Source organism: Nyctibius grandis, chromosome 9, assembly GCF_013368605.1.
Source record: "Nyctibius grandis isolate bNycGra1 chromosome 9, bNycGra1.pri, whole genome shotgun sequence".
In the NCBI taxonomy this organism is placed as follows: domain Eukaryota; kingdom Metazoa; phylum Chordata; class Aves; order Nyctibiiformes; family Nyctibiidae; genus Nyctibius; species Nyctibius grandis.
In genome coordinates this window covers 27548216-27561206 of record NC_090666.1, presented here as the reverse complement: position 1 = coordinate 27561206, position 12991 = coordinate 27548216, and the positions used below count along the sequence as shown (strand labels likewise).

Sequence of the window (12991 nt, the reverse complement as noted above, 5' to 3'; positions counted from 1 at the left end):
ATGAAAGAATCTCAACCAATATGTGTATTTGGCAGAGTTCCTTTTGAAAGGATTAGTGTAACATAAGTTTGTTTGTTAGTTTGGCATTTGACTGCCCTGTGAGCTTTTACTGATGCTTCTCTGAATCAAAATAAAATTAAAAAAAAAAAAGTCTTCATATTAATCTACTGACTGACTTCCACAGGACTGCAGATACAGACATGAACTCATAAAAAAAAAAATCTTACACTTAAAACCTTAGTAATTGAAAACACTTTTAACAGCCTCAAATGTGTTGTGCTTTCCTTGTCAGGTGATAAATGTTTTTAACTGGTGTGTGGGCTTTACATTCATATTTGTTCCTATGATAGTATTTTTTTCTGTTGCTTTGCTGAAGAGATGATGACCTATAACTATTTTTACTTTCATCATGAGGGAGCTGTGAAATAGCCAAGTCATTAGTAAGTAATGGGGAAAAAGAATTCTTTTTTTCCATAGTAAGAAACAAGTATGTAATGTGTTTAAGAAAAGATGATTCTGATCAAAGCTCATCTATGCTAATTATGGTATGTGTATAGCTTCAGACTTTCCTGAAGGGTTAAGTGTCCACTGAGAAATACAACCTCAGAGCCTTATGTTCTTGTAAGCTGTTGAAACGTCCAGAGTTGTACAGATACTACTTTTATGTCAAGCTGTATTACATAGTATTTAATGTGGAACAACTTAAATTCAGCTTTAAAGTAAAGCACCATATAATCTTGCTTTTTTCTTTGGCTGACTTAACCCAGAGTTGGACATCTGAATGTTTATAGATCTTGTATATTTGTTAATTTTGAAGGAGTAACTTCATTAGAAATGGGAAGTTAGGTTTTGGATTGGAGAGTCCTTTTATTCTCCTTAGTGAACAGCTGTCATATTTACCTGAACAGCATGCTTAACCTTTTTCTCTGATCTAAACCTAATGGTAGGTAGCAGTTAACAGGCATCGTGATGCTAGAAAACTTACTGAGTGCAGCATTAAAAATGGCTGTTTCCTTAAATTTTATCAGTACCAAATGTCCATGCTTGGAAGCTTCCTGTGAAATGAATAATCTGCACAGGAAAAATTTAAAAGCAGACCAATGGAGAGGGGTCTTGCTAAAGCATAACTGAAACAGTGCTTTGAGGAACATAAAGAAATGCCTAGAGTCTATGGACTCCTAAATGATGATTTGATAACTTCATTTTGAATTAATAAAAAATTGACCACCAGATACGATTTGTTGCACAAAGATGATATGTTTTATTTTGTTGTAGTCATTTCTTTCATGTAGTTTGAAGCTAGGAACCCTCACTCTTCTGTGTACTTCTGCAGTATGTAGCAAAATTATTATAGCTTCTAGTGGTTTGCTGGGGTATTGAAACTGCTGATGTTCCTTTTATTTCAGTTTGAGCGTGTACATGCAAAATTTACCTCCTGCTTTTCTTTTTCTCTGTTTAAGTAGATGGCTTTCCAGTTGAGAAGAACTGATCATCTCCCTTTGGAAGATTTTTGCAAGTTCTATATTCCAGCTTGTTCCAGGATCGAACTGTATTTCTTGTTTGATTTATTTCAGCAGATCTTAATGAAAACTCACGTAGCATCACTGTATGACGTGCACTCTTATCCAAGAGAATATAACCTGGCAGTCAGTTTGGGGTGTTTTTCTGTTTATGCAGATGTTAAATGATTCTTCCCAGTTTTGTTGTTCCCTGTAGTTGGTTCAAGTGTTTCAGCAGGTTTCTCTAAGGTAGAAAGATCACACTTCAGTGAAGCAGGACTTCTCTAATACCAGCAGAGCTTTTCTAGGCTGAAGTGCACAACCCCCAGTTCTTGCGTGCCACTTAATTTTAGGCGTGGTGGTAGCTGCTAAGATGTTAATAAATAGCCAACACGCTTGTGCTTTCCAGATAATCTGATTCTGAATAGTCTGTAGAAATTCCATGTATCCTTTGAATACCAGGGAGGCAGCAAGGGCTTTATTTTAGAAACCCAGGCTTCGGAGCTGGCAGCACTGGGGGACATGGTTACATCATCCCGGGCTGCAGCAGAGTTATCTCATCTCCTTTTTGACTCAAGCGTGTTGCAGACCGCAGAGCACTGATGTGGCCAAATGGTTCCTTCAGGATGAAGCCTAGATTTTAATTTTTTTTTTTTCAGAACATGGCATTTTGTTGTCTCATATTGTTCTTCTGTTGCTGCAAGCAGAGGATGGGCTTCTAAAGGTTGGGTGTTTTTTTTTTTGTGTCCTGTGGCCTCGTATAGTGGGAAGCACAAACTCCCTGAGACTTTTGTTTTGAGTTGATACAGGGGGGAGGAGGAAAGCTGGGAGTATCCAGGCTTTCATGTTTGCATGTTGTTACTGTACAGAGGAGGTCTAGATTTTAAATCCTCTTCTGGTAAACTAAGGAAAGGCAGCTTAGGTGTACGTGTCTGGCCGGGCTGAGGAGAATTATCCTTGATTGACATGGACAGGCTCATGCTGTGATATTGCACGACAAGACCATACGTTGCTGTTGTTCATCTCTGTCTCTTTGTTGTACTTTGTTCTAGATCCCAGCTGCATTTGCTGCTGAAAATAGCAGCCTTACTTACCTATGAATAAAGGTTGGAATTCCTTCTTCAAAAAGTTGTGCAGGTGTTCTGCTGTTTTCAGATCTCATCCATTCCCTCTCCTCTTGGCAGAACCACTGTAGGTAATGCTTTCAGAGCCCCAGCCTTGTCTTTGACAGCCAGTACTGTAAACTTGGTCCTGAAGCTGCAGGTGAGGCCTCCACTTCAGTTCCTTCCCTGTTCATATCAAGATGAAAGCAGCTGAAAGCTGAAAGCAGATGAAAGCTTTGCTCTGCCACATTATTAATAGCAAATGCTGCCCTTTGTGTTCCCCGGACTTGGTTCTGTAATTAGGCGGGTGTTATTAATAGTTAGGATAAAACAGCTTGCATGCCAGAAAGCCAGTTCTGTTTCTGTTGGGGAACGCAGAAAGGGGTATGATATGAAACACTAACGTTAGCACGCTGTGGTGTTCATACGACTTTTCCTGTTTCTTGTGCTTCTCCCATTAAAAGGGAGAGATAACTTAAAATGTGAGAGAGCCAGTTTGTGGGGTGATGACCTCCCTGCAGCTGGAGCCTTTGCCCACTGGGATGATAGGTTTATCCTAAGGGCATATCCTAATCCCAAATGTGCTCCTGAAGAGCCCAAGCAAGCGATCTCATGTTCGGGCAAGGCAAACATGCAGTTATCAGCTGTAGGTGGAGCTGTACTAGCTTAGTAATGATTTTACACTCGGTTAAAAAATAAAAAAAAAAAAAAAACAAACAAAAAAACCCCAACAAACCCAAAACATTTATTTTCCTCCTAAAATTGCATTCCATCCTCTCTGTTCCCATTCAGCACTGTAAAAAGAAAGAGAAGGTATGGGTTTGAGCGAAATGCCTTCGGTGGAGATGGAAGGGGAGGGCTAAAGAAGAGGCGTGAGAGAAGATGATTTCTGTGTCTCCCCTTTCCCGTGCCTGGGCTCCCACCTGCCTGCTCCCCGTTGAGGAGAGGGAGATGCCGCTGCCTTCCCTGGCCGGGACAGCCTCCGCTAACGCCTAACATCACCACACAGCTTTGCTGCCTTCCCTCCTGCCTTCTGCCGCGACGAAAGGCGGCGGCTGCCCACAGCCCAGCCCTGCGAGGGGCCGACAGCCCGGAGCCGGCTGCGGAGCGGATCCCGGGACCCCCCCAGCCCGCCCCGGAGCTGCGGCCGGGCGGGGGGAAGATCCTCCCCGGGGCCGGAGCGCTCCGCGGGCGGCCGCGATGGCCCTGCTCCCCCGGCGCTTCCTCTGCTTCGTCCTGGGTAAGTGCGGGACCCTCCCGGCCCCCGGGGCAAACCTCCCCGGCTGCAGCGGGTGCCTGGGGGCGCCGGTGGCCGGATGGGACTTGGGAGGCAGCGTTCGTGGCTACGGGAGAAGCTGCGCTGGAAGCCCCCGGGGGCGGCTGCGGGGTGGTTGCGGGGAGTCTCTCGGCTTTCTGAGCGGGGCTGGGAGCTGTGCGCTGCCTCTGCGCTGGGAACGGGTGCGCGGCACCGGCCGCCTCCTCCCTGACTTTCCCAGCGCCCGCTGGCCTCTTTATTCCTCAAATCTCTGAGATCTCCAGCTGGGCTTTGCTGGCAACACAGAAAGCAGGTGGAAATTAAAAGGAAAAATCATTCCGGAGCACTAGGACATCATAAAATGTCTAACTTGGCTTCTAAGCATGTCAGATAACGATGCTATCGGACACAGCCTGTTTTGTGGGGTATTTCCTCTTTGGTAGGTGAGATTTACTGAAGCATGCTCGTGCTGGAAGATGTCCTCTGCCATTTGTATCAAAAGTAGAAATTGATTCCTAAGAGACTGCTTTAGGAGTCTCTATTTTCCTATTTCTGAGCCACAAGGAGAGGACGCAGGCAGAAGTGGTCGTTCAAGCGTTTCTAAGCTGAGGTCGGATGTTCTGGGGTTTGCAGATGATCGGCTTACAACCGGGTTGGCAATTCTTGTATTGCCTGATTATTGTCCCCGGGTGCAGCCTGCCCTGGCTGCAGGAAACTCCAGGTTTCCTGGATGTCCCTAGCATTTCAGCTGCAACAGGTAGAGGCTTGTGCAGTGCTTGTAACCTGTGTATCCTCAGCAGAGAGCTCACAAGGGTCATGTATTGGGACTCTGTATAAGAAGTAGTGTGTTTATTTAAGGTTACTTAAAAGGGAAACCGCATATCCTCATCCTAACACTGATCTTCCATGAAATCAAAGCACTCTTTGAGGAAGATTGGATTTCTCCTTCTTCCCTTTTGTTCTCTGGTACAGGTTTTCTCCTCCGAACCCTGGTGAATAATGCATTGAGCTGTGCTGTGCGTAGTGGTCTTATCTGTACCATGTAATTAACTATTTACTACTCTTTAGCTGGCTGTTACTCCTGGGGAGGAGAAGGCCGTGCCGTTAGACAAAGCACATTCCCTGTGCTCGGTTGCAGGGAAAGGCTCCAAGTGCCTGGCTGAGGAGGCAGCAGTCCTACGCAGAAACCTGTGGCTGATATTGCTGCCAGGGAGCACTGATTCTGGCTTAGTTAGGATTTCTCTCTGTTGTGTTTTCCCAGTCCCTTTCCCCTTTTCCTGCCCCTTCCTTCTCTTGGTTTGGGCACTGTAACTTTTGCACGTGAGGAGAGCGGGAGCTGGTGATGCTCCAGGCTGCTCTTTTCCATCTCCAGTAGGCTCGGTCGCAGCAGGACGTCTGCCTCCGTGCAAGCCGCTTAACTGTGATAGATGACAGCTAATCGTGGTGTCGAGTGGTGGATGTCTTTCACTGCATCCTCCCGCAATATTTTGGTTTTGGAGTATGTTCTGCACTATTTAAAAAAAAAAAAAACAAACCAACAAAAAGCCCTATTCGCGTCTTTCTGCTTTACAGCCCCGCACACAGACAGGGCTGCACTAAACCTGCAGATCACAACTGAGAGAGCCTAGAAGTCAGGGTGGAGTCATGAATTTTGAGGTTGCTGATGCTTCTGAGGAAGCAGGTGTTTTAAAATGAACATTTTTTTTTTTTAAAAAGGAAAGATAAAAGGGGGGGAAAAAAGCTCTGCTAATAGATGTGCCAGGATCTTGCTAACGTGAGTGCCGAGATGGCAGACAAACCCCGAGTGCCTCTGCTCAGCACCAGGTCTCGTGTGGGGAGCATCGTCTCTGTTCCCGTCAGTCGTGCCACGCACCGTTGCAGAGTGTCTTTGGCCGGGCAGCAGGTAAGGAGGACGAGTTTTGAGGCTGTGTGTTGGCATTTTCACTGCTGGCTCGTGAGCCCTGCCACTGCCTTGGGACACGCTCTCGGGCAGCTGTCTTTGTCACTAAAGCACCTTCCCTTGAAAACTGTTGAGAGCTTTGTGAACGAGGGGTGTTGAGTGGTGGTTTATGATGATCTTCTCCCCAGAGCTGTATTTCTGGAGACATGTCCGCCTCTGTAGGCAGCTCAGGGGCCTTTGCCCCAAGCCTGGTCCTGCCCCAGCTCCTTCTCACTGCGTTTAGCTGCGATCTGCTGCTGCAGCCCACGACAGGATGCAGAAATGGTCTGGGGAGCCTGTCTTTCTGTTTCAAAAGAAACAGATACTCTTTGAGACACCTGGATGTCATCCAGAATAAAGCAAGGGGAGCAAGGTTAAGGCTGATACTGCTTCATAGTGCCTCTGAGTTGCTTATTTCTGCATCAAGTCAGAGTGCAGCAACTTCTGCTGCTGATTGGAAGCATCTTCCCTGCCTTGTGACCAGAGCCTCTGCAGGACTTCTTGGTGTGGGGACCGAGCCCCTGGCCTAAAGCTGAGAGCTGTACTGCCCAGCTGGAGAGCTTCCCCCTGGCACCTCAGGGCTGTTGACTCCCAAATTTGCATGTGGTCAGGGCCATGAGAGGATGACACAGACCCTCTCCCTTCCACAGTAACCCCCTCAACTGTACCAAAGCTGGGGTCCAGATCCTGGCAGGATCAGCTGAGCTTTCCTGCTGTACAAGAAAAGCCTTTCTCTTAAGGCTGAAGCCTTTCTCTTAAAGCTCAAGCTTTAAGCAACTTTGCAACCGGCCGCGGAGTTCTTAAAAAGCAGCGATGGTCAGGGTATAGACTGCCTAAAAAAGGCCCGGGTCTCATGCAGCAGGCCTGAGATCCAGCTTTATCCCAAGGTAACCACTTCCATAGAGGCAGAATTAGTTTTGTTCTGGTTTTGGCTGCAGTTCCCTGCAGAGGCTGCTCAGAGAGGAGGAGACGAGCCATGCTCTCGCTCATCGGTACCAGGAGCGGTGACGATTAGCACCACGCTCTGCTCTGCAGCCTTATTTTGGTGTTTAAGGTCTGGGTTTCACAAGGAGACTCGTTATTGCTGGTGACGATGGATGAAGCAGGATTAGGGCTCAGGAGTCAGGTCAAGGTCGTGCAGCTGAGAGTTAACAGGCAAACCCCGTTATTTCTGCTAAAACCCACGTGGATTTGCAGAGAGATGGGCCCACATCGGTGGCACCGCTGCTGCACCGCAGTGCGGGGATGTACCAGTAGCATCCGTGTGCGTGCCCGGGGGTGCTGGCTGGCGTGAGAGGGGCCGGGTGATGCTCAGTGCCTCTCCCAGCTGTGCTGGCGGGTGGCTGGAGATCCTGCGGGACGGACGTTCCCCACGCCAGCATTTGCTGTCGCTTCCTGTGCCTGTTTCTGGTTGCACGCAGCGCTGTGCTGCTTTGTTGTCTGTCTTTCGGGCTTAGATAGCTGCATTATAGAAAGAGTTAAGAGGAAGTTGCGAATAAGGCAAGTAAAACATTAATATCATATTGACTCCCTGCAGCTCTAGTATATACTGTACAGCGTTGTGTTGCATATTCTACAGAAAATGATGCTTTCCTAAAAAACAAAACAGTTTTTGGCACTATTTACGATCTCTCCTGGAAAATAGGAAATTACAAATGCCTTTATATACTCTGTTCAGCTGCTGGGACCCTTGGAGTCAGGAGAAAAGGTAGCAACTTAACACTTTTGCAGTTCTTCGGAGTGGCTTAAACTGTCTTAACTGTATGTATAAATGTCGTGACTTTGGTTCAAGATGCCTCTGGGAAAGGAGGTGGCACTGAGGAGATATTCTGGGTTTTCTGTATGTACCTGGGTGCCTGTATATTCTGTTTTCTCTGGAACCAGCCTTAAACCATTACACCTTATACCTTGATACCATCAATCAAGCTTTGCAAGCTGCACTCAGCTGATCACTCGAATTTCCTGGACTCAAAAATAATAGTACTAAGAAAAGATTAACGCTAAAAGTACCAAGAAAGGGAAACATCTGCCTGTCAGCGGGTGCAGCTTTGCGAGACAGGCAGCTGCACCACTCCTGCAAAATTTTGCGGTGGATTAGGGTTATTTGTGTCTTCCTTCACCCCAAAACACACTCAGTAATGTCTGTGTGTTACATGAGCTTGAGCATCTCTTTTAGAAAAATACTTAGTCTTGCTTTAAAGGCTAATTGAAGGCTACTGTGTCTCTGGGAAAATCCTCCTAAATATTTAGAGTGTCTGGTGTTATAAATCCCTAACAATAAAGTAAAACATTCCTCCTCCCTTTCAGAGCATCTGTGAGATGGAGAGGACTCAAGGCTTCCTATACATTAAAAGAAAAGCGTGTGAGTAGTGCAAAAGAAATTAGTCCCACCGTATAATTTCGCGTACCGCTCCCACATGTGCCAGCTCTGTTCCTGTAGGAAGCAGTGGCGTACGCGTTTGGCTGGGTGCAGGCTGTGTTATCCGGTCAAGGAGCCACTTGGCTTTGAGAAATTAAATTGCATTTACTAACTCTGAGATGCTGTTGAATTAAACAGCTGTTAAGCACCGACACTGTAATCTCGTATTTGTAATGACCCTGGAGCTTATGGGTAATGAAAAAATCAATGCCATGACCTGGAATGAAATTAGAGACCTTATAATTGCTAAAAATTGGTTTGACATCCTTCATGTTTTCGAAGGGCTGGAAATCAATATCGGGTCATTACAGAGTTGAGGGAGATCTCGGAAACCTGCGGGTGGAAATCTGGAGTTATTGCTCTGCGCTAGTGAGTTTCCTTCTGCCTCCTTAACGGGCTGCAAAGGCTGGCTCGGGCGGTGTTAGCGGACATGGTTGGTGGAGGTTTTGGCCCCAAAGCGATGGTTGTGGTCGCAGCCCTTGCCGGCACAGACCCCGCACCGAGCGAGGACTGAAGACACCACGGGGCAGCACTGGGTGTGAGGGAGAGGAGCATTATAGGGTTATGCAGCGTGTTTCGACTCGGTCAGATAGCTAAATGCCTTTTTTTCTTCTAAAAGAAAATTATGGCTAGGGTTTGCTGAGCAAATTCCCACTGTGGATAGGTGAGTACCAGGGAATCCCGAGCCTGGGGTGCCATTGCTCCACCGTGGTGCTGCTGAGGATGCTGCCTGCTAGCTCAATGCTTTTAATTGGCAAATCCAGTAATGAACCTGCTTAAGGGTTTCAATCCCTTGTCTCTGCACTTCTGCAACTTCAGGGTTTAAAACCACAGCCTGACACCCCAGGAAAGCATTCCAGTGGGGCTCTGTGCTAGGAAACAGGCAGCAGCCTGGGTGAAAACCTCCGGCAGCGCTGGATTTCAGCCAAGGGCAGGCGGGATGCGATCCATACGGGCTTCCCCGTATCTTTTAGTAACGTTTGTTGGGAAAACCACAGTGCTCTGGGTGGGTGAGTTGCAGGGAAGTGCCATCTCTGCCCATTATTTAGCTGGAAGGAAAGACAACTGCATCAAGAAACCTCTGTTTAAAAGGAAAATAAATTATTCCCAGGCTGCTCACGTGGCTCAGTGACAGATTTTAGTCTGGAAACTGTATATTGAAAGTATTCAGTCAAGCTGCTGTTCTTTGCAGCCTGTGATGAATGCACCAACAAGACAGTGCAGCTATTTATTTTGGTTTTGTCTCTAATGAATTTTTATATTTATTTATTTATTACGTGCTTCTTTATAGGCAATCTGTTTGAGTGAATAATATTTGCCCAGGAACTGATCTCAAAGGTAGTTCAGTAAAATGGTTCATAGTCCCACGTACCAGAATAATCCATGTTTAACACACACAAACCCGTTGAAACCTGAACCAAGGATTGAAGCGTGTTGTCTCCAAACTGATGCCGAGCACTTTTAGCCTTGGTGTTAGTTTCCCTGTTCTTATTATAGCCTCAATCAACTGAAATAGCTGAAGGAGAAAATACTCTGGGGGCAGGGGGAGGAGAACACTTTTGCCTTTAGCACATTCTTGAGATCTTGAGCGTGGTGGCCACTCATTTCTCCTTGGCTTTCTGCAACAAGACCAGCCTGGCTTTGAGACCAAGACATCTGGCCTCTTTTGGCATCCTATGCTTTGTTGATGTTTTTAAAAATAACTCTAAAGCACGGGTCTAACGCCAGGTTAAGGCATCGGGAGGACGATGCTGGAAACCACTGTCCCCCCCTGGTAGGCAGGAGAGATGTGGGTGGTTCCCGGGGGTGGCATCCCTTCAGCCCCTGGAAGCTGCTGCCAACCACGCAGGCTGTGTTGGATGTGCAGAATGAAATGAGGATCCCTGGTTCAGCTCATCTAGGGCAGCGAGTGGGTATTTGATGGTTGTCATGGCCAGACCCCATTTGTACTAGGAATGGGTGAAACCGGTGAAGTCAGGGCTGTACCATCCTGCGTCTCCAGCACGTGTCTAAAACCTGTGTTTTTCCTCCATTAATTTAATCAAGGAGAATTATTTTTAAAAAGTCCCCACTATTCATTAAGGATATAATTATCTTTATAACTAACTGCTGGTGGCATATTTTTCCCTCTCCTGATTTGCAGTCAGCCAGCCCTTGGTTTTCAGCACACTCAAGTTTTGATTCCCATTCTTCTTCCTCCCTTCTCAGCCGGTTTTGATTTTATTTTACTTACTGAATGAATTTTTTTGGGAGGAAATAAAAGTATTTGTCATTCTGCCTTCTGCAGAATCAAGTCTAGGGACATGTAAGGTAAGTCCTGGTCCTGGAGATGTGCTTGGCAGCTGCTAATGGGTAACGAGGACATCCTATAACTCGTGGTGATGCATCTGGGAGAAACTAAGGTGAGAAACTGGACCAGGGTCCCAGCTCTTTGAACAGCCTATTTCAGTGTATTTAGTAATTAATATTATTTAACAGCAATATTATATGGCAAAAAGTGAAGACCCTTGTGACCCAGCTAAGCAGGACTGTCCCGCACTGGGCGATGTGTTGCAGAGTACCAGTGTTGATTTTGCATTTTAATTTTAATTTTAATCAAATATTCTGCATTTTACAGGAGCTGTTATGTGGAAACCTGGATCAGAACATTATCCTTTGTTTGGGGAGGTCTCGGCTGTTACATTGTAGGTGCGGGAAAGCTGCTTTCTGAGATGCTCAGTAGGATATTGAACTTGGAAGAGGAATAACATGGACAGCAGCAGTACCTGTGCTACCTGAGCTTCGCCCGCGCATGGCAGGGATCCCGCCGGAGGGGCTGGGGAAACTGTTTTCCGTGGGCTCGTTGAGGCAATCACTTGGTACTTTTGTGAGTTGCTGTATCTTGCAGTAGTTTAGTGCTTTGGAAGCCTTGCACCATCCCAAAGCACTTCCATGTTTCTTAAATCCCTCAAATCCTCTGACAACTAATCACTTTCATATTTAGGAGAACTGGAGTTGTCCTCTCCACACAGAACTTAGATGCCTTTAATCTGATTTATTAACTCGGTGTAGAAAAGCGGGACTTCATCCAGTGGGACCCTGCTCCTGGAATGGTTATTCCCCTTTGTTTTATTACACAAAGCAAAATAAATAGCTTTTTTTTTTTTCCCAGCCAGCACTAATGAGATGTTTTGCATACAGCTGAACATAATCATGAAACCCAAAAGGATATCTGAGGTTTTAATTTGGGCATCCTGTGGTGCCTGTGAAGGAACATAGTGATGTACCTATCAAGCTGACACTTTGATGATTTGTAGTCATTTCAGTTTTGCTAGGATGGAGGTGTTTGAGTTTTTGCTATCATTTTGCAGTTATCTCGGTCATTACAAGAGGGCACAAAATAAACTGCGTAAAAGTAACTGCCGGTGAATTATTTGTTGAAGTTGAGGTAGGTGCCGGCTGCCTGAAAGCAATGCCTGTTTGGGGGCTTTTTTTCATTTTTTTCATTTTTTTTCATTTTTTTGAGCAAGTGCTTTATCAAGCTGATGAGGCAGGATGCTTTCAACCAGCGGATTTGATAGTATTTTTGTTAATCGGTGGTCGGGGTTCCTGCTCAGGCCGGGCTGTGAGTTGGGGGGAGCAGGGGCAGGGCAGCATGGGTCGCCCATGGGCAGGGGTGATGGCAAGGCAGGAGCTCTGCCATGGCGATGTCGGGCAGGAGGCAGGCAGCGTTATCGGCAGAGGCAGGCAGATGAAATCCCGCGTGGGCAAGCTGAAGGCCGTCGTGGTTTCCATTTCAGTCTCCCAAATGATTTTCTTCCCTGCAGAGCTGCCACCCTGTGTGGGGTGACCCCGTCTCCGGCAGCAGGACCCCCTGATGCCCAGGGAGAAGCGTGGGCATCTCCGAAAGGCGCTTCAGGCCGGGTCCCTTGTCTCATGGGAAAGCAGCGGTCGGCAGGCAGGGCAGGCACAGGTCCCCGCGGGATGGGCAGGGAAATCTCCGTTATTATGCGGTCCCTTTGGCAGGGGATGAGAGCCAGGATGTGGCAAGGAGGTGTCGTACTGGGAAGGGAGATGGGAGTGAAGGACTCCCAACCTGTGTACTGGCAGCTTCGTTAGCCCACCGCTGACAAAGCAGCCCTAATTAGGGACCTCACTACGGAGCTGATTGCTGGGCTCAGCGGAGTGTACTGCAGCCCCGTTCCTTGTGGGGTCACGGAGGTGGGACGGGGCGGCGGGGCCTGGGCGCTGGTTCCAGCGAGCGGGGACCGGAGCTGCTCCACTTGCCTCTCGCCGCGGCCGGGGGAAAGTGATCGCAGCGCTCGGGTGCAATGTGCTTTAGTAAAAATATGGTGCCCGGTATTGCTTCAGAGTGAGTCGTAGAGGCTGTGTTTATTGAATGAACATCAGGCTGCCAAAAAAGTAGGGAGGGATGTAGCCCTGGGCAGAAGTGGCTGGGCTTTGGTGCTGCGTGCCCCGTTTGCAGGTACGAGGAGGGGAATGGGAAAGGCAGCGTGCGGGTACGGGGCTGCTGTGGTTCCTGGGCCAGCATTTGTGCCGAGAGCCATGTTTGGCTGCCGGTGCGCAGCTGAGCTGGAGCTGATGCCTATTCATGATCCACTTGTTTCCGTTTGACCTTCTCCTGTTACTGCCTTTTACTGTAAATAAGCCTTCATGCCTGGTGGTGTTTATCCCCAGAAGTGTTTCTGGAGCATCACGTCGCTGCCTCCAGCCGGGCCTTTGCAAGGTGCAGCCCTCGCACTGGCCCCGCTCCTGCACTCATCCAGGCCACATCCC

General features: G+C 47.5%; 1 protein-coding gene across 2 annotated transcripts in view; it reads left to right on the top strand.

Moving 5' to 3' along the window:
• Positions 1–3385: 3385 nt before the first annotated feature.
• The window catches only part of RAMP1 (receptor activity modifying protein 1), a 29671-nt gene continuing 20065 nt past the window's right edge, over positions 3386–12991 (top strand). The window contains exon 1 of one of the 2 annotated variants that reach the window (XM_068407705.1): positions 3386–3842. In XM_068407705.1, the coding sequence (XP_068263806.1) occupies positions 3803–3842 (40 nt within the window). In that variant the 5' untranslated portion in view covers positions 3386–3802. The remainder of the gene's footprint in view (positions 3843–12991) is intronic. The other variant, XM_068407704.1, reaches the window with a different exon arrangement.